We start from the raw sequence: 19,724 nt of genomic DNA on the forward strand, positions 1-19,724 counted from the left end.
CCATCCGTAGGCAGGGTGGCAGGCAGAGAAATGGCATAGTGGGACAGCACAGCAGCTCCTGGGGGAGGCAAGGGAAAGCTAGCTGAGCTGAGCTGGATGGAATGTTGTGACAAGAATTTCTGTCCAGGGTGTCCCCAAGCAGAATAGGAAACTTTTCAGAGAAAAATGTTCCAAATCACAGAGGAAAGATGTTGCTTGTTCTTGTGATTGAGCCCAGTGGGGCAAAGAAGCTTCCTGGCACACTGGTGTGGCTTTTGTGGTGACAGTGGAGAAGCAGGCAGCTTGGGGTGACACTGATCCTGTGGAGAGATGAGAGGGCAGGGGAGGGAGACCCAGATGGGTGTCGCAGGCCAGAGCTGAGAGATGAATGGAGCACCCAGTGGGTACCTTGTGAGGATGTAGAAGGCTCTAGGAGTCAGGAATAGAGTTATGGCATAGACAAGGAGAGGGATGTGGGGGTGGGGGGAGAAGTAGTGAGAAGGCAGACCCTAGAATTTGGGGTCCAGTTTGATGGATGACAGGAGGGGGCAGAAACAAATGATCTGTGCAAACCTTAGGAGAGTCAGAGCAGCAGAGTTCCTTGGAAGAGATCAGTTATGTCAGTCCCAGCTTTTGGTGATAGATGGATGAAAAGAAATAAGAAAGGAAGGACATGACTGCTTCCGGGTATGACAGAGAAGAAGATTTATTGTAGATAAAAGGGAGAGCATAGCCAGAGGCAGGGACAGCTGGAAGTCCAGAGTGAACATGACCCTGAGCCTGGCCATATGAGGAGAGGGCAGAGGGGAGAGGCCACTAACCAAGATGGGTAGCCTGAGCTGAGAGACTGGCCAGGAGAGTATAGGGTAGACCAAAAGTCTAGGTAACCAAGATGGCTGTATTATATAGGGAAGAGCAGCTGGGGGAATGGCAGCCCAGCCCCTGGACTGGAAAGCTTAGGATAGAGGCCAGGGTATGCCAACCATATCCTATAACAGGGAGAGACTGAAGGATGCTGGGTCCACTTTGATATGTTAATGGATACCTCAGATGGCCCTTTGTCCCAGGTTTGAGATCTAACAAAACCTACTTGTGGGAAAAAATGGGGAAAGAACAACAGCAAATGTTCTCAAGCAGGGAACAATCTGCAAGATACCTCTCCTTTGAGTTTCTGGGTGGGAGGACTCATACACACATCAGATATAGCGAGGTTAAATCAGTCATCCTCTTTGCGGTTGTGCTACAATAACAAGCAACCCCACGAGTCCACGAAGGAACTGATTTCTTGCTCATGCTGCATGTCCTATTCAGTGGTCCTGCCCATGCCTCCTTTATTCTTGTTGGCCAAGCTAGCACACAACCTTTTTTCAAGACACGTGAGAGCAAAGGATAGCGTGCCATGGTCCAGCCCTTGGTTCCTCCAGAGGAACATGATTTATCTAAGGACATAGAAGCAAATGTCTAATTACTCCCAGATGGTGCACAAAGACAATCAAAGAGACAGTGCCAACCAGGCCTAGCTGTGTGAACCTGTGAGTTTATTAGGGTCACTTAGAGAAACATAGTTGACTCAGAGACAACTACATCACCAAAAAGCCCACATCAGCATAGGTGACAACTCATGAGGACTGTATCCATTCTTGGAACTCCCTACACAACTGCAGGCAGCTCAGTGGAAAAGTCTCTTCTTCAACACTTCTTTATACATATATAGCATTGTGGAGGGGCTGCTGAATACAGCTCTGTGAGCTTCTTTGGTCATGTGGACTTCCTGTACTACCTGAGCCTGGTGAGCCTTCTTCCTTGCTTAGAGGAAGGGTTTTCCTAAGAAAGAGCCACACATAACTCTGGATGTTACATGTTTTCTGCCTCTTCTTCACCAGTGTTAGCTGAGCCTTGGGTCTGGTGATATAGATAACAATTTTCCTCCACTTATAGCTGAGCATTGAAACATTTTGCCCCCAAAAGCCACTTATTCTCTGAAACTTGACCAGTTTTGAGTCTCTGTAATAACCACCACTTGTGAAGGAAGGAAGGAAGGAAGGAAGGAAGGAAGGAAGGAAGGAAAAGGAAGGAAGGAAGGAAGGCAGGCAGGCATCTATCCCTGTTGGCATAGGCTTTGTTTGCTCCCGGCAGCTCAAACCCAAAATAATCACTCAGAAATCGTATTAATTAAATCACTGCTTGGCCTATTAGCTCTAGCTTTTTATTGGCTCTCTCTTATGTCTTAAATTAACCCATTTCTATTCTTTAACATTTTGCTATGAGGCTTATGACCTACCAGCAAGGTTATGGCTAGTGGCTCATGCCTTTCTTTTCCCTGACTCTGCCTTCTCTCTATAAAAGCAGTTTCTTTATTCATTAACCAACGAAAACAACACATATACAGAAGGACTTCCCACACCACATCCCTTCACAACCCAAACTGACAACAGCAGATCTGTAGGTGTGGACCACAGATGTTTAGAAGACAGTATGACAGACATATCACTTCTGTTTATTGAAAGAATGCAGTGGACTCTCCACTGGGGCTTGTGACTTCAGCAGCTACACATTTTGTCCTGGCTTGCAGACCGGATGGGATCCTTTCCTACAGAGCAAGCCTTAAATCCAATCAGATAGCAGCTGTTAGCATCCATAACTATTGTACTGTTATTGTTCCAAGGAGTACATCTTGTCTAGTATGGTAGTACTATAGTGTGTGGGGTCTACAGCTGAACGGGACCATTGGTGACAAACCTCAGCAATCTCCATCACTCTTCAGTGCTGCACCAAAAACAGTAGGCAGTGGTGAGAGGGACTGCAGTGGTCCCCAGCCTTGTTACCACAACATGCATTGTCTTCAACAGCAGGCTCTTACTATTTCTGACATGCAACCAAGAGCAGTAACGATGGTCTTTATAAAAAGGTCTGTGGGGCTCAGAGAACGCCCTGGCCAACAACTCACTGGGAGGAAGCTCACCCCTGTCACTCAGGTTCTCATTCTACAAAGGTTATGGCCTCTGGGAATGCCTTTCCCACCCAGATGCTTTCCCAGGTCTGTAGGACACTCTAGGGTTAGCATTATATGAAACCTTGCTGTGAGACTGTCTAGGATCTCTGACCATCCACCGCCATCGATTTTAAATAAGTACCCATTGTTCCTGAGATTCAGCAGCTAAGGGAACACTAACAGGAAACATTAGTGAGTGTTATGATTCTGGTGGCGCAACCCTAGCAGGTCCCCTGGCAGGTGGAGACAGACAGATACACCCTGCGAGAAAGAGCTTGGGTATAGAGTTTATTTAGTGGGTATTGGAAAGGGTATAAGGGTAGAGGGTATGGAGGGTAGAGAGAAAGGGGGAAAGAGAGATAGGGGAACAAAGAAAGAGAAGAAAGAGAAAGAAAGGGAAGGGAGAGGCAGAGACTACCTCTTTAGAAGAAGGACAGAGAGATGAAGAGAGAGGTTGAAGGGGGGGAGATTGGGGGGGGGGCTTGTCTCTTAAAGGGACAGGGTACCCAGATGACAGGGCAGACCAGCAAATTTGTTATTACAACATTCCCACCTTTCTCTTACAATAAAAAGGCAGGGGGGCTGGAGAGATGGCTCAGTGGTTAAGAGCATTGCCTGCTCTTCCAAAGGTCCTGAGTTCGATTCCCAGCAACCATATTGTGGCTCACAACCATCTGTAATGAAGTCTGGTGCCCTCTTCTGGCCAGCAGGCATACACACAGACAGAATATTGTATACATAATAAATAAATAAATATTTTTTTAAAAAAAGGCAAGGAGTTAGGCATGAGGGCACGAGTTCTCAAGACTGCTTCCTGCTTATTTGTGGGCGTCAGAGTCTTGGGGGACCCGAGAAAACTGGGATTCCGGTCATGGGGTAGCTGGTTGCTTCACTCCTGTCCAGGATTTGTGGTGTGGAACTGTCCAATGTCTCTTGGACCTGGCGAGGTGTTGTCAGAGCAGAGGACAAGGTTAAGTTTAGGAAGAAAAAAAATTTCCTTAGGTCCTGGTAGTCGAGGAGGAGGGCGTCAGGACCAGGGAATTGAGAAGAGTGTGTCTGACCTGTTTAAAGTGAGTCTTTCAGTTCGGCTCCCTGGAACTCAAAAGAATTCTTTAAGTTTGTAAAACATAAGTTTTAGACACATACATTGTATAAACAGCAATATATTTTTGCCAGAATGACCATGACAGATGTTTTTATACAATGATAAGTATCCTTAGAAAATGACCAAAGAGGGGGGCTGGAGAGATGGCTCAGTGGTTGGAAGCTTTGTCTGCTCTTCCAAAGGTCCTGAGTTCAATTCCCAGCAACCACATGGTGACTCACAACCATCTGTGATGAGATCTGGTGCCCTCTTCTGGCCTACAGGCGTGCATGCAGGCAGAACACTGTATACTTAATAAAGAAAGAAAGAAAGAAAAAAAAAAGAAAATGACCAAAGAGAATTTAAAATCTTTCTCTTGCAGTAGTGGTAGTACTCTGCCAGAATTAGATTAATAGCTTATCAGCATTTTATTGATAATGTTAAGACATGAATGACAACATAACGAGAGAGAAATCTGATAACTTGCTTTTGTCCTTGGACCTTTATAACTTGCACACACCTTAGTAACTTGCCTTTGTATATCTTGAACCATCGTTTATTTAGAACTTGGTAAGAAGTTAGTCTTTCCCACCTGCCCTGCACACTGTCCTGGCAGTCACGCCTTCCTTCTTCAGTGAACTGTTGCTCAGGGTGTCAAGCACCGGATTCGACTTCTTTCCTTTTCCTTCAGAACTCAATCTCAATACATGTCTTCCCAAATCTGTCTTCAGGGGATAGGCCAGGCCCTTTTGTCTGCCTTGCCTTTTTTCAATTGCTTTGGTACTTTGCAAACCAAATTTACATGCTCCTGTGAGTCATTAAGATACATTTTCCAGAGCCTCTCCTACCTCCTAAAGATGGCTAAAACCACGAAGTCCCATGACAGCCCAAAGGTCCTTGATGGATCAGCCTTTTTCTTAACTCTCCCGTGAGCACAGTCCTATCTGACCCACCGAACTAGACATCGAGCACTGCCTGTCACATACCCAACTCCTCCAGTAATGTCTGTCCCTCTGTATTGTTCTCTAGTACCTGATGCCCATGGAGATCTCAACTGGTAACAACCAAATTCCTCATGACTCTTTCCGGCCAGTTGTAGTTGTGTAGACAACTCCTCTGCCTCCACAGCCCCAGACAATCCCGTCGTCCTCTTGTGTGTCCCACAGCCTCTCACACACACAAGAAGAAAGGGACTCATAAAGAATAGTTTAGCTAGCCATGGTGGCAGGCCTGTTAGCCCAGTACTCAGAAGGTGGAGCAAGGGGACCATTATTTTGAAGTGACTGGCTACAGAGTGAGACTTTGTCCCCAAGGGAGAGACAGGTGGTCAGAATGAAGCCCAGGCGGTAGAGTCCTGGAAGCCCTGGACTCCAATCCGTAGCACCATAGGAGGTCATCTTGCTGACTTTGGCAGCTTGGAACCAGGCTGGGCTACTTGAAGTCCTGGAGAGAGGGAGAGAGGTATGGGGAAGTGGGGATGGGGAGAGACCCAAGGGCAGGCACTGCTCTATGTCAAAGTCGGTGCTTTTCTCGGCTGGGCCTCAAGCCCAGCCTCTGGAGCTGGTTTTCCTCATTCACAAACTGGTGCTGTAGATAATGTCTTGCCAGGGAGATTCCAGGAGAGAAACAGGGCAGCAGCGTGGTGACTCCCCAAGTTGCCATAGGCAACAGAACTCAGTTTTTATGAGGAGCCCGCATGGACCGCAGGGAGCCCAGCTGGTGCCAGCAGAACAAGGGATATGGGCAGCTGCAATGGAGGTTGTAAGCAGCTGGCCTCCCTGCGTTGGCCCTTCTCATGCAATGGCATCTCCCACAGAGGGCCTGCATCGACTTTGCCATCAGTGCCAAGCCACTGACTAGGCACATGCCCCAGAACAAGCAGAGCTTCCAGTATCGAATGTGGCAGTTCGTGGTGTCCCCACCCTTTGAGTACACCATCATGGCGATGATCGCTCTCAACACCATCGTGCTAATGATGAAGGTGAGTGAGCCCCCACCCTCCTAATGTAAGACCCTTGCACAGCATCCCAGCTAGACCACACTCCGCTACCTCTGAGCCTTCACTGCTGTGCTCTCTGCCCACCACACTGTTCCCACCACACTGCCTGGCCAGCTCCTCCCTTCCTCCCAGAAACTGTGGACTAGGTCTGGGGCTGGTTTCCGCAGCTCTCTTGCATTCCCTCACTTGCTTCAGTCCCCCTGTGGCTGCACACACCATGGCCCACCTGTCTCGGGTCTTTGGTAAGTCAGATGCCTGGCTCTCTAGGGCTCAATGGGGGCGTCATGGAGAAGAGTGGACACCCTCCTCAAATGTTTGCTTGGTGGAACATGGGAATAGGTCGGAGATGGGGGCCCCAAACAATAAATACAAAATGGAGGGCTCTAGACGGCTCAGTGGTTGAGTCCTAACTGCCTTTCATGAGGATCTGAGTTTGGTTTCTGGTTCCTATGCAGGGCAGCTCGCAACTCTAGAGGGCCTGTAGACTTTCTGAAATCCAGGCGTTCACACACATAATGAACACACATGCACACAAACATGTCTGCCTGTAGGCAAACACAAAAGTCCTTACAAAAACCTTTTTAATTGACAAGAAAGTTTGGCTACATTATCATTGAGATGTTTTCTAGTAAATAAATAAATACTCAGCATATCGGAGATAAAAATCACCACAAATAAAGACTGCTCTGTGGCTCAGGGTTCACGGTCACTGCAGCACTTGGGAGGCCGAGCTAGGATCATTACCATGATTCTAAGGCCAGCCTGTGCTAGGGTGAGACCCTGTCTCGTGGCTTGAGGCTTTGCTGAGCTGTTGTCCTCTCTGGGCTCTTGGATTGGACCTGCAGCCACTGACTCTCTGCTCTCCTCCTCATCTAGTTCTACGGAGCCTCTGTGGCCTATGAGAACGCCCTTCGAGTGTTCAACATTGTCTTCACCTCCCTCTTCTCTCTTGAGTGTGTGCTGAAAGTCATGGCTTTTGGGATTTTGGTACGTAGGGCCTGCGGGTAATGGTGGTGGGAACACATAGGGCTCAGTGGTGGGGGGTGGTTGGTGTGTGCACTGGGCCCCATGACCTGGTCCACAGCGGAGGCCCATGCCCGATCTGCACAGCTTTGTACTGACCTAGAAATAAATACCAGGAAGGCCCAATCCAGATTTACCAGGGGCTAGTGGTACATGTCATCTGTCCTCCAGATGACCCTGGTCTGGGATACTGAGGTCAGGAAACCACAAACACAGAGGACAAATCTCTAGTAGTCACACAGGCCTGCTGGAGCACACCTGTCACCCTAGTACTTGGAAGACTGAGGCAGGAGACTCTGGAATTCAAGGCAGCCTGGGGCACAGTAAGACATGTCAGAAGTAAAGACAGAAAAGAAGGAAGGGAGGCAGGAAAAGAAAGAGAGAAAACAGTTTTGAGCATAACCCAGCAGCTCTCACACTGCAGTGAGCAGACACCAGAGTGGAGTTCTCAGGAACCACCTCACTGTCGTTTCTCTTTCATCTTGATTTTTTAATTAATTTTATTTATGTGTATTGGTGTTTTGCCTTCATGTATGTTTGTGTATCACAAGTGGGCTTGGTGTCCTTGGAAACCAGAAGAGGTCAGCAAGTCCCCTGAGAGTAGAATTATGGACAGTTGTGAACTGTCATGTGGATACTAGTAACTGAACCCAGTCCTCTAGAAGAACAGCAAGCACTCCTAACTGCTGAGCTGTCTCTGTTCCCTGACAGAGTTTCACTGAGTTACCAGGCTGAGAGATGGCCCAGTCACTAAAGTGCTTGCCGTGAAAGCATGAGATATTCAGTCCATAGAGGCCTATTTTAAAAATCTAGGTGTGGTACCAGTGATCCTTGCACTTGGAATGGAGAGGGTGGAGGACACTGCAGCTCCCTGTCCTGATCCTAACCTAACTGATAACCCTCCAGACCAGTTGGAGGCGTTGTCTCAAAGGTGACAAACATTTCTAAATATAGTCTTCGGTTTGTGCCCTGGCCTACACGCGCACAGTATACACATGTACATACATAGGAACATGCACACATACACAGAAATGAAAACGAGTCCCAGACTGGCCTTGCCAGCTTTGAACTTGCAATCCCTGTGTGTCAGCCTCCCAAGGGCTTCAACGACAGGCTTGTGCTATCAGGCAAAGACGCACAGTGTTAATCTAAGGCACTGAGATCCCCGAGGGAATTGATAGCAGGTGAGGGAGGAGCTGTGGAATGAGAGGGGAAGAATCACACCCTTGTTTTCATCAGCTGCCATCTGAGCTAAGTGCTTGCTTTCATCTTGATGTGTTAGTTCCTCATTGCTGTGTCAAAATACCTGATATATCTAACTTATTAAGCAGGGAAGGTTTATCTTTGGTTCACAGTATCAGTGGTTAGCCCGAGTCATTTCAGCCCTATTGCCTTTGGGCCTATTGTCTTTGGCCTGTGGGAGCACATGATAGAGCCGGAAGTCCACTTCACGGCAGCAGGAAGCCAAGAACAAAGGACGGTAGCTGGCTTGCCCCAGTGGCCTGCTTCCCTCCCATGAGAATCTAGCACCTCCCAATAGCACTGGCTACCTAGCCTCTACCTGTAGGTCTCTGGCACTGCCCCTACCAAATGCATAACTAATCGCATCCATTTGACACAGAAATATTAGGTGTTTTTAAACCACGGCTGGTAGCATGTACCTGTAACCTCAGCACTGAAGGCTGAATCGGGAGGATTACACGTTCAAAACCAGCCTGGTTCACATAGATAGCAAGACAAAGCCTAAAAAAAAAAAGAAAAAGGAAAAAAATTCAGCATTTTTATAGGGCTTTAGAGGGCTCACAGATACCTTGAAATTCAGCTTGTGTTAACTGATTCAGAACTCAGGTAGATACACACTGCTCTTGAGAGACAGTAGGATCGGGAGCTTAAGGCCAGCTGGACTACAGGAGACAACTATTGTGCACAACCAGTGAGGTGGTGCTCATCCTTAATCCCAGCACCCTGAGGGCAAAAGCAGGAGGGATCTCTGAATTTGAGATCAGCCTGGTCTACACAGTGAGCTCCAGCCAGCCTGGTTCAAACAGTGAGAGCCAGAGCTAAATAGTGAGCCACTGTCTTTTTTTTTTTTTGTTTTTTTGTTTTCTGTTTTTTTGTTTTGTTTTGTTTTGTTTTTTTTTTTTTTTTTTTTTTTTGGATTTCCAAGACAGGTTTCTCCGTAGCTTTTGGTTCCTGTCCTGGAACTAGCTCTTGTAGACCAGGCTGGCCTCGAACTCACAGAGATCCGCCTGCCTCTACTGGGATTAAAGGTGTGTGCGAGAGCCACTGTCTTAAAAAACAACAACAAAAAAAAAAAACAGCAGCAGGGGAGGGGGGAAGGGGGGGGAAGGAAAAGCTTTCAGCTTACAACCCACCCCTCCCCCAGTCAGAGCCTACACTGCCTGTGACCTCACTTCCTTTCACTAGGCCCCACTTTTAAGTTTACACCACCTACCAAGGCAGCACAGGTGAATTACCCAGCCTCCTGCCCTCAGGGACTCTTACCGGATCCGCCCTAGGTAGCACATACTTGTTGTGTTGAGGGACTTCTTAAAGGTATAAGAACAACTGGAGTACATGTGAACTGCCTACACATGGGAGGGCAGAGTCCTCCCTTAGCTCACTGAGGTGCTTGAGGGCTTTAGCATCAGAAAACTTGGCCTCAAAGTCTGCCCCCTTCACCAGGGGGTGTCACCTGATTACAATTAGAAGGGGTCACTCCTTCAGCAGAGTCCCTGGTAAGGCTGCCCTTCTTGGGGTCACTTCCCAAATCAGTTATTTGCACTCAGTCCTTGTCTTAGGCTGTTCATCCAAGGAGTACCCAGGAAGCTTGGTGGGGAGGGAGCGCTCTATAGATACTAGAAAGGGCTAGAATAAAGCTCATGGGGACTGCAGAGATGACTCAGACACACGTGTCATAGTGCACCCCGGCTCTGGGGACAGTTCCTGAGGTGCACTAGCCAAACAGCCTAGCGAGCTCCAGATCAGTGAGAACCCCTGTCTCAAAAGACACCCTTGATTAATGTCTGGCCTCTGACATCCACAGGTGTGGCCCAAATTCACATGTGTGCATACACATGTACACACACACACAGCACATGGGCAAAAGTCTTAAAGTTGGAGCGTTCCAGACCCACCTCCAGCAGTTCCGTGTTGTTGGGTAACAGCCCCAAAACTTAGAAAACTGTTGTTTTTATATATTCACACTGTAGCCCAGGCTGGTCTCAAACTCTCAAGTTCCCTGCCTCAGCCTTCCGAGTTCTGGAGCACACAGGTGGCAGCAGCATTCTAGCCCAGCCCAGTTTTGTAGGGTTTGTTTTCTTTTGTTTTGGTCTTTTTTGAGACAAGGTCTCTCTGTGTAGCCCTGAGTGGACTGGAACTACCTGTGTCTCCAGAGTTCTGGAATGAAAGGCATGCACCAGCACATCTGGCTTCAAACTTGTATTTTGTAATGAGGATTCCCAGAAGGCTCCATTAGGCACAGCCTGAGCAGTGGGGCACTGAGCGGAGTCCCTGCTAGGTGTCTGCAGGCAGATAGCACAGCTGAGAAGTCCCATGGCCCCTGTGGGGTGTGCTGCACAGGAGAGTCGTGGAGGATGAGTCCCAGTGGTCACAGGAAGTTGTCAGCTCCCAGTTTAACCCAAAATGGGTTCAAGTCCTTCCCAACTGAGTGAACACTTCCCAATCCCTCCTTATCTTTGCACTGGTTGGCACTTCTGAGAAACCAGAGCTGGAGCATTGGCCTCCTGCAACTGAGAGGAGCTGCCTTCTTCTCAGCCAGTCTTCCACAGTGCCAGGGTTGAGGCTCCACAGCCTTTCACAGAAAACTAGAAATTCCTCATGTGACATTCAGGTGACAGAACCCGAGCTTAGTAAGATCAGTGGCCAGACACCTAGACGTTGTCTTCGCTGAGTCTTCCTTAGAAGCCGAGTCTGAGGTGAGGATTTAATGCAGGGAACCTACTTGGGAGGTGACTCCTGAAATGGGCAGGAGAGGAGAAGAGTCAAGGACAGGGACTCCACTGCCACCTGTGGAAAGTGTCTTCTGACACAGCCAGCGCTTAGCTTGGGAAGTGCCTGAGGCCATTCCACCTGAGGCCTCCAGGTGGCAGCAGAGAGCACAGTTGACTGCACTGATCTCAGGAGGGAGGTGGAGTATTGAACACCCAGGGGCTACCTATCAATTAGGAACTTCTGCCAGGCCCTAACCGTGGGAAAGTAAAGAAAGCCCGTGATGGTAGGAGGGCAAGGGTAGGTCCAAATACCAGAAGTGCCATGGGGACCTGCATTCCCTCCAGGCAAGTGTAGTACCCAGCACTCACCTGCTGAGCACCTCCTGCTAGCACCTGGAGCTCTTGAACTCTGGAGCCTTCCCAGTGAGGAGGAAGGACGGCCTGAAGGTCAAGGGAAAAGTTGCTCCCTTGGAGTTTTTTGTTGGAGCAGAGGTCTCTGGAGATTTGAGTCTCTGACTGTCACCAAAGAACACCGAATAAGAGTTCAGCCTGTAATGCCCCTCTTGAGCCAGTACACAGTTGGAACATGGGTCAGTCAGGAGTGGTCAAAGGAACACACATGCCCCAAATGCGAGGCTGCTATCAACAGAGGCTTCTGTTTCACTCATCAGGGAGGCATTTTGCCACCACCTGGAATAGTCAGCTGGCATGGGGTTAGTCAGAGCCAGGGAGATGGGTGTCGTCTATAAACTGCAAGCATGGGGGCCTGAGTTTGATCCTGAGCACCACACGAAGCCCCCCACACACACACAACTGCCTGTAATTCCAACTCCAGGGAGTCTGACACCTACATACACACATGATAATTCACCTTTTAAAGGTCATTTAAAAGCCAGGCATGGGGGGCTGGAGAGATGGCTCAGTGGTTAAGAGCATTGCCTGCTCTTCCAGAGGTCCTGAGTTCAATTCCCAGCAACCACATGGTGGCTCACAACCATCTGTAATGGGGTCTGGTGCCCTCTTCTGTCCTGCAGGCAGACTCACAGACAGAATATTGTATACATAATAAATAAATAAATATTTAATAAAAAAAGAGTGAGGGGTTGGTGCTGAAGTCACTACAAGTTTAAAAAAAAAAAAAGCCAGGCATGGTGGTGCACATCTGTAATGAGGGAGACAGAGTCAGGAGGATCCCCGGGGCTCCCTGGCCCGCCAGCCAGCCTGACTGAATCAGTGAGCTCCAGATGAGCAGGAGACCCTGTGTCAAAAAACAAGATGGGTGTCTCCCGAGGAACAACGCCTCACTTTGCCTCTAGCCTACACACACGTGAACACGTGTATGTGTACAAGAGGGGGAAGAGATAGGGAGGGGAGAAGGGAGGGAGGGAAGGAGGGAGGGAGGGAGGGGCAGAGGGTAGCAGAGAGAGACAAAGATTGAGGATCGCTTTCTGGTCACCACTTCTAGTGTCTTTGAGGAATTCAGTGATGTCTGGGGGCTTGAAGAGCAGAGGCAGGTCCCCACATTCCCTCTGGGGCAAGCTGTCAAGGACCAGGGCTCAGGAACAGAGGGTTTCACTCTTTCCACACCTTTGTCCTGCCCTCACGTGCCCCTTCTGGACTTGGGGAGTGAGGCACGGAATCCTCTGTTAGCATTTCCGTCTTGTGGGTCCCTATTCCAGAATTATTTCCGTGATGCCTGGAACATCTTCGACTTTGTGACTGTTCTGGGCAGCATCACAGACATCCTCGTCACCGAGTTTGGGGTAAGTCTCCTACCAGCTTCTTTCTGGGTAACTCAGGCTGGAGTAGTGGGCAGTGGCAGGAAGGGTCCAGAAGCAGCAGTTCCGGGGGGCACAGTGGGCTATGATCAGAGCCGGGCTTCAGGTGCACAGCATGAGATGGGAAATGAGTGTGGAGTTGTCTGGGTGGTGGTTTTGGGGTGCACAAATAGCCCCTTAAGGTCTCAGGGAGGGAGATGGGTGTGTCCAAAGCCAGGACATAGGCCAGGACTGAGCGGTGTGCTTCCCTGCCTGGTGGTTGGTGAATGACAGACAAAGAGTGTGACTTAGAACAAGCAACGCAGTTCACTACTTTGAGAATTCATACATTTAAAGGCAAATAGAACTGAGCTACTGCTCCAACCGGCTCACAAGGTTGGGTTCCACTACCCCCTGCTGGCCATGATGGGAATAGCACCGTCAAGGCCTTAGAGTAGTTCCTAGAATAACAGCCCTCCCCCAAGCCCCAGGGATTCCAAATAGGCCTCTCAGGACACATTGTCCTTACCCCATTTCAAGTAAATCCAGAGCTGCAGAGTTCCTCTCCAAGACCTTGTCCTTGTCCATGAGCCAGTGAGCTCAGGCTTGGGAACCCTCAGAAACTAAGTAAGGGACCAGAAGGCAAAAAGCAAACCATCAATGCCCAGGGCCAATTGTGGAGTGGGTTCTGCCTCCAATGACAATGGGAATAATAATAACCCAACAGGAGTGTGGCACAGCTGCAGAGTCAGAGTGTTGGCTTGACCTGTGTAAGACCCTAGATTGGTCTCCTCACCCCAAAACAAAATTAAAAACAAAAAACACATTGAGAGGGCTGGAGAGATGGCTCAGTGGTTAAGAGCATTGCCTGCTCTTCCAAAGGTCCTGAGTTCACTTCCCGGCAACCACATGATGGCTCACAACCATCTGTAATGAGGTCTGGTGCCCTCTTCTGGCCTGCAGACATACACACAGACAGAATATTGTATACATAATAAATAAAGAAAGAAAGAAAGAAAGAAAGAAAGAAAGAAACATTGAGAATATTGTACCAATATTCACCTCATATGAACTGACTCCCATTGAAGCTCTGGGCTGAGAGCAGAGAAGAACTGTCTCAAAGGGTTGGACTGAGGAATGATGAGCACGAACACTGTCCAGGGGAGGCATTCGAGGACCTCCAAATGCCCAGCCACCCAGTGAAACACCATGCTGAAGTGGGAAGGACTGGGACAGACCAGAGTAGCAGCCAGCAAAGCCCAGTGGGGAGAGGACCCGCCTCCCTCGTCCTCTTCCAGCGATGCCCCTTGCTGACCTAGAAGAAATGGTGTGAGGAAAGAAGTCCTGCATGGGACGGATGGGAGTGAGCTGTCTCAGTTCACACAGCAGGAAACTGACCCCAGCACCAGGAGACCAGAGGTCACCCAAGGCCTGATTGATTCCTGCCAGCTATGGAAACCCCAGAACAGACTCAACCCTTTTCCCACTTCTGTAAAGCTGGCACTTCTAGGGCCTTCAGAAGGGAGAGTCAGGGCAGCCTTGAGCGGTATCCCTGTGGTTTTATAGAGGTTGGGAGGAGCTGTCTGCACCCCAGCAGAGCAGGTGGAAGGAGCTGGTTGAAACTTGGAGTTGCCAGTAAGACGTCCTTAGGGTTCATCCTGACTGCTTTCTCTAGCAAGTAGGACGGTGACACACAGAAGTCAGTTCAGAGACACCTGGACCATCATAATAGCCACACAGCCCTCCCAGCCACCCGGTTGGCTCTTGTCAGATCATCTCTTAGGCAGCAGGGATGAACTCATCAGTTCCACACATGACTTGGGCAGGCACATATTGAGTACCTGCTGTTTCCAGCAGAGTTATAGGTGCTAGAGACAGAGCAAAAAGAGCAAGACAAAACATCAGGCACACAGAGTGCCTGCCGCAGAGGCTTCTGTGTAGAAAGGAGAATAGATAGTAACAGTTAGGGGCCATCGAGAGGGCTCCGTGGATTAAGGCGCTTGCCACCAAGCCTGTCTTAAAGTACTTTTCTGTTGATGTGAAGAGACACCAAAACCAAGGCAACCTATAAAAGAAACATTTAATTGAGGGCTTACGGCTCCAGCAGTAGAGTTCACGATCATCGTGGAGGAAGCATGGGAGCAGGCACACAGACATAGAGCTGGAGAAGTAGCTGAGAACTTACATGGGGCACACACAGAAGAAAAGGGAGCAGGAGCTACCTAGGAAGGACGTGGACTTTTGAAACCTCAACCCCCCTCCAACTTGGCAATACACTTCCTCCAACAAGGCCACCCTTCCTAATTCTTTTCAAACAGTTCCACCAACTGGAATCTAAGTATTCAAATATGGGAGCCAATGGGAGCCATTCTCAGTCAAAACTAAGTTACCTAAGTTCAATCCCTGGGACCCACAAAGGCACACAAAATAATAACTGTAATTTTAAAAAAGTAAGTGGGCTGGAAGTGCAATTACATGGTAGAGCCCCTGCCTACAGTCCCACAGTGAGGGTTAGGGGCATGGCCCCACGGCAGAACACATGCCTCAAATCCTACCCCACCCGCTGGTGAGGATCTGGGTGTGTGGCTCAGTGGTAGAGCTCTGGTTTTGCTTGTGGGAGACCCTGCACCTAGCCACAGTAGTACACAAAAAAGTCAACCTTCTGAAGTGCTTGGCACAAAACCTGCCACAAAATTCGGTTCCCAGTGGTTATTATTATTACCATTGTTATTGTCCCCATGTGTGTACTTTGGTGCACAGTGAAGCTGCCCTAAGACACCATCGTTTTGAGGGGAAGATGTTGGATAGACATATGACCTGTCCTAACCCTGCACTAGGTGCTGGTAGCCCCTGTCTGGGACCCAGGTAAGGCCACTATCCTTAAGGCTGGAGCCAAGCTGAGCTAGGAAAGCAGGAAGGCAGTTAGTTCCCTCTGGGTCGAGAGGCTAAGAGGCTAGCACAGCCCTGGGCTTTAATGTCCTGCCCAGATCTGGCTGGGGGCGGGTTTGCCCATGTGCGATGGATAATGACTGTGTTTCTTGTCTTGTCTCTTTCCATGCCTGCTGTTTAAACTGTATATTGGCTCAACGCCGTCTGAAAAACTCATCCAATCAAAATGCACTATGAAATCCATTTGTTCACCCATGACGTGGTCTGTGTGTCCATACACCAATGACTTACCTCCCAACCCACCGCCACCGCCACCGCCACCCCACTCCCCGCCCGGAACCGAAACCCATTGGTTTTTGGCACTGGTTACAAATCCACCTAAAAAATTAAATTAAAAAAAAAAAAACAAAACAAAACAAAATGCTGAATCGCCTCCCCAACTGCCCCCGCCCGCCCGCTCCCCCTCCATCTTCAACATCTGCATCTAGAATCCGGTTGGTGTTACCTCTTTCTGAAGTGTAAATGCCTTACATTAACTGTGACTGCACTGCATGCCCCGCCCACCCGCCTCTGTCCGTCTCCCGCCCTCTTCCCCTTTCCTAGAGCTCCCTCTGGTTGGTTTTACTGGACTCTGGATTGGGCTTTGGCTCCAAAGGATTGTGTCCTTGTCAAGAAAGGATGTTCTCCCTCCTCTAGGCCCCCAAGGTGTGACCCCTCTCCACCCCACTCACACCCCTAATTCTCAGCCATCCCAGAGCTGACATAGTGGTGGCACCAAACTGTGATCTCAGAGTTCAGGAAGCTAAGGCTAGAAGACCGCAGTGTGAGGCCAGGTTGTTTACATAGCACGTTTCAGTCCACCAGAGCTACAGTAACCCTGTCCCCGATTTAATTTAAAAAAAAAAAAAACTGGGCAGTGGTGGTGCACACCTTTAATCCGAGCACTTGGGAGGCAGAGGCAGGTGGATCTCTGAGTCCAAGGTCAGCCTGGTCTACAGAGCAAGCTCCAGAATAGGCTCCAAAGCTACAGAGAAATCATGAGATCCTGCTGGGGGCAGGGGGATGGCATATGAATCAGCAAAGAAATCTAATATTAACCTCAAGATCGCAACATGCACGTGCATTCCCACACACACAGCCTGTGTGTGCTCCACATCTACTCCCACCACATTTCCTGCCCTTCACAACCCTTAGTAGCTGTGATTTCCCCATCCCTGCCCATCTGCTGACCTCCAGTGGCGTGCCCACAGTAAACACGCATTCATCCACCAGACACCAGTGGGGCCCTGTTAGGTGCCACTGAAAAGGAGCAAGTTGTAGCCCCCATTGCCGTTCTGCTTGGCTGCTCTGAAGTAGGAGGAGGTGGACTTTGGTCCTACAACCGTGATTCAACTTGAAACTGTAACTACTGCTGGAAGAATAGGCAGCATTAGCAAAGTGTTCTGGGCCTAACTTATCCCTTTGGCCAGGAAGAGAATGCAGAGGTAAGGGTCTGCAAGTGAGAGGACTTGGGTACAGCAGGGAGAAAGGCTGACTCAGAAGGACGAAGGGACTGGGCATCTAGGCTTCATCCTGAGCAGTGACTAGATCTGGGAGGATCTGAATCAGGGACACTTCTGGGACAGATTGGATAAGATTGCCAGGAAGCACCAAGGGACATAGAGGTGGCAGGAGGGCCCTGTGCAGGGCCTGGGGAGGGGTAGAGCTGGGTGTCTTTGGGAAGCTAGTGATGGAAGTTAGGATTGGGAGGAGACCAGGGCTCTAAGGAGAACACCCCTAGCCAGTCTGAGGCACCCTTTGGATGCCCCCAAAGAACCCCAGTTTGGGGCCTGAGGGAAGGGCTGGGAGAGAAGCACATTGGCAGGTAGTGAGCACTTGGAATCTGGAGTAAGTGGTGCTCATGTCTTTTTGCAAACCCAAGGGACACCTGCCCTTGAGCATGTCGCTGGCAGGGAACACAAGGTCCAGGATACTCCCACACACCTGAGCCTGCATCCTCTGCTGCTGGAGCACAGGGTGGAGTTTGAGTAGAAAGGACTCCTCTTGGGAATTCTGTGTGCTATCAGGACTCCATGCAGACCCAGGAAGAGCTGGAGGAGCAGATGAGGCCTAAGACCCCTGACTTCTCCAGTCCCTACCCCCTCCTTCCTCATGTGTGTGCATGCTTAGCAGCTGCCAGATCCCTGCTTCTGCATGTGCCAGTTCGCCCCCAAGCTGCTCCTAAGAACCCCTGCCTCTGCATGTCCGGCCAAGCCCACATGTTATGATCTGCCCCATTGAAGGGATGGCTTGTTCTCTGGAGGGTTGAGGGAAAGGGTTAGGAATACTTGATTAGTGGTCCCATCCACAGTGGAACTGGTGGCCAGGCAGGACCAGGCATCAGGTCAGCGGGCCATGGAGGGTGACTCTTAGCTAGGTCTGCAGGCTCACAATGGTTAGACCCAGCAGTGCCCTAATGTAGGAGCCCAAGGCTTACTCCCCATCCCAGAAACCTAGGGACAAGTCTTTTATCCCAGAGGCCTCTTACCAGCCTCAGAAATTCTTCAAACTCCAGTCACTGCCTCTCAGCTTCCAAGCCAGAGCTAGCTCAAGGCACAGGTCCAGCAAAGAGAAGCCTCTGGGAAGCAGGTTAAACACATCATTCACTGCCCAAAAAACAGAAATGCCCCCTGTAATCCCAGCACTTGGGAGTCAGAGGCAGGAAGATCTCAAATTCAAGATCAGCCTGGGTGATAGCACAACCCTGTCGCAATAAATAAATGATCCATTGTGCAAATAGGGACATGTCAAAAACAGGAAGGATGCTGTTGTCAAAGCCACTCACTTCCACAAGCAAGCACCTTTTGTCACTAGCCCTCATTCAGTTTTGCCTCGTGACCTGTATTCAGGACTCCTACAGATCCTTAGACTGGGGCACCAGTAAGCCTCTGGCCCACCTGCCTCCAGGTAGTGACCACGTGGGCCCCAGGCAGAAACTCAAATGCTCTGTGGGCCAGTGATGGGAGAGATTAGGAAACTGGAGAGCATGGAGCTGGACTCCAGGGCTCAGCTATGAGAGGCTTGGGGAGCCAAAAACCCAGAATGGTAGGCAAAATCTGATTTTTAGAATTAGTCACTTATTTAAAAAAAATCAGGCCCAACAAATTACTTTCATTGGCTATATTGGGTCACTTCCCACCTTCACCAACCTCACCTGAAGCCCCCTGGAGAGTCCTAGACCTTGCCCACAGTTTCCAGCCAGCCTCTCCCCAATTACAGCCTGGGTGGGAGGCCGCAGAGGCAGCGACTAGACCTGGGTTTGGAGGACAGGGAAGTCCTGGGGCCAAGGATAGCTTCATCCCCCCCACCTCCCAGCACTGGCCCCTTGGTGGGCCCTGGGCTGATCAGAGCTCACTCGCCCCGGGAGCTGAGACCTTCCTGCTTCCCGCAGGCCTGGTCCCGAGACACCACCCAGCCCCAGAAGCTGAGAAGCCATCCCTGAGAGGGGGGAAAAGGGCCCCTAATGCATCTTCTCCGACTCAGCGGGCAGCGAGGACTCACCCTGCAGCCGAACAGCCCCAGCTCCCTCCCGTCCTCCCCATTCCCGCTCGCCAAGGGGGTAAGAAAAGATGCCCTTCCGCTTCTCCCCATTGGCTCCAGCCGCTCCTCCTCTGGGCCGTGGGGTGAGGTCAGGGCGGGCAGGAGCGGGTGGGTAGCTCGGCAGGGCAGGGCAGGGCAGGGCAGGGTGCCCGGTGAGTCCCAGGACAGATGCATTTCTGGCCCCGAGCGTAACATGCCTCGGAACCGCACTTGCCCCCTAGGCCTGCGTGTGCTGGCGCCCTTCCCCCACCCCGCCCGTGTCTATGCTTCGTACTCTTGTGCTGGGTTCTGCAACTTGACCCGCTTGTGTCCTATCGTCTCAGTGCATTTGGTTGTTGGGAGAAATAAAAACCATCTCGATTTTTTTCCTGATTGGATGATTCTGATGTATTATTTTCTTTTCCGTACTCTTTTGTTATTTCGTCCCCGACCCTGTTTCTTTCTCCTCCTCCTTCCCTTTTCCCCCACT

General features: G+C 50.0%; 1 protein-coding gene across 1 annotated transcript in view; it reads left to right on the plus strand.

Moving 5' to 3' along the window:
- Cacna1a (calcium voltage-gated channel subunit alpha1 A) overlaps positions 1–19,724 on the plus strand; it is a gene marked incomplete at its 3' end in the record, with an annotated part of 258,667 nt that overhangs the window by 225,563 nt on the left and 13,380 nt on the right. Inside the window, exons 31-34 of the mRNA XM_041663340.1 lie at positions 5,872–6,036; positions 6,931–7,041; positions 12,710–12,793; positions 16,165–16,170. Coding sequence (XP_041519274.1) covers positions 5,872–6,036; positions 6,931–7,041; positions 12,710–12,793; positions 16,165–16,170 — 366 coding nt within the window. The remainder of the gene's footprint in view (positions 1–5,871; positions 6,037–6,930; positions 7,042–12,709; positions 12,794–16,164; positions 16,171–19,724) is intronic.

This window comes from Microtus oregoni, unplaced genomic scaffold (assembly GCF_018167655.1).
Source record: "Microtus oregoni isolate MIOR12 unplaced genomic scaffold, Mior012 000014F_ref0000157, whole genome shotgun sequence".
NCBI classification, from domain to species: domain Eukaryota; kingdom Metazoa; phylum Chordata; class Mammalia; order Rodentia; family Cricetidae; genus Microtus; species Microtus oregoni.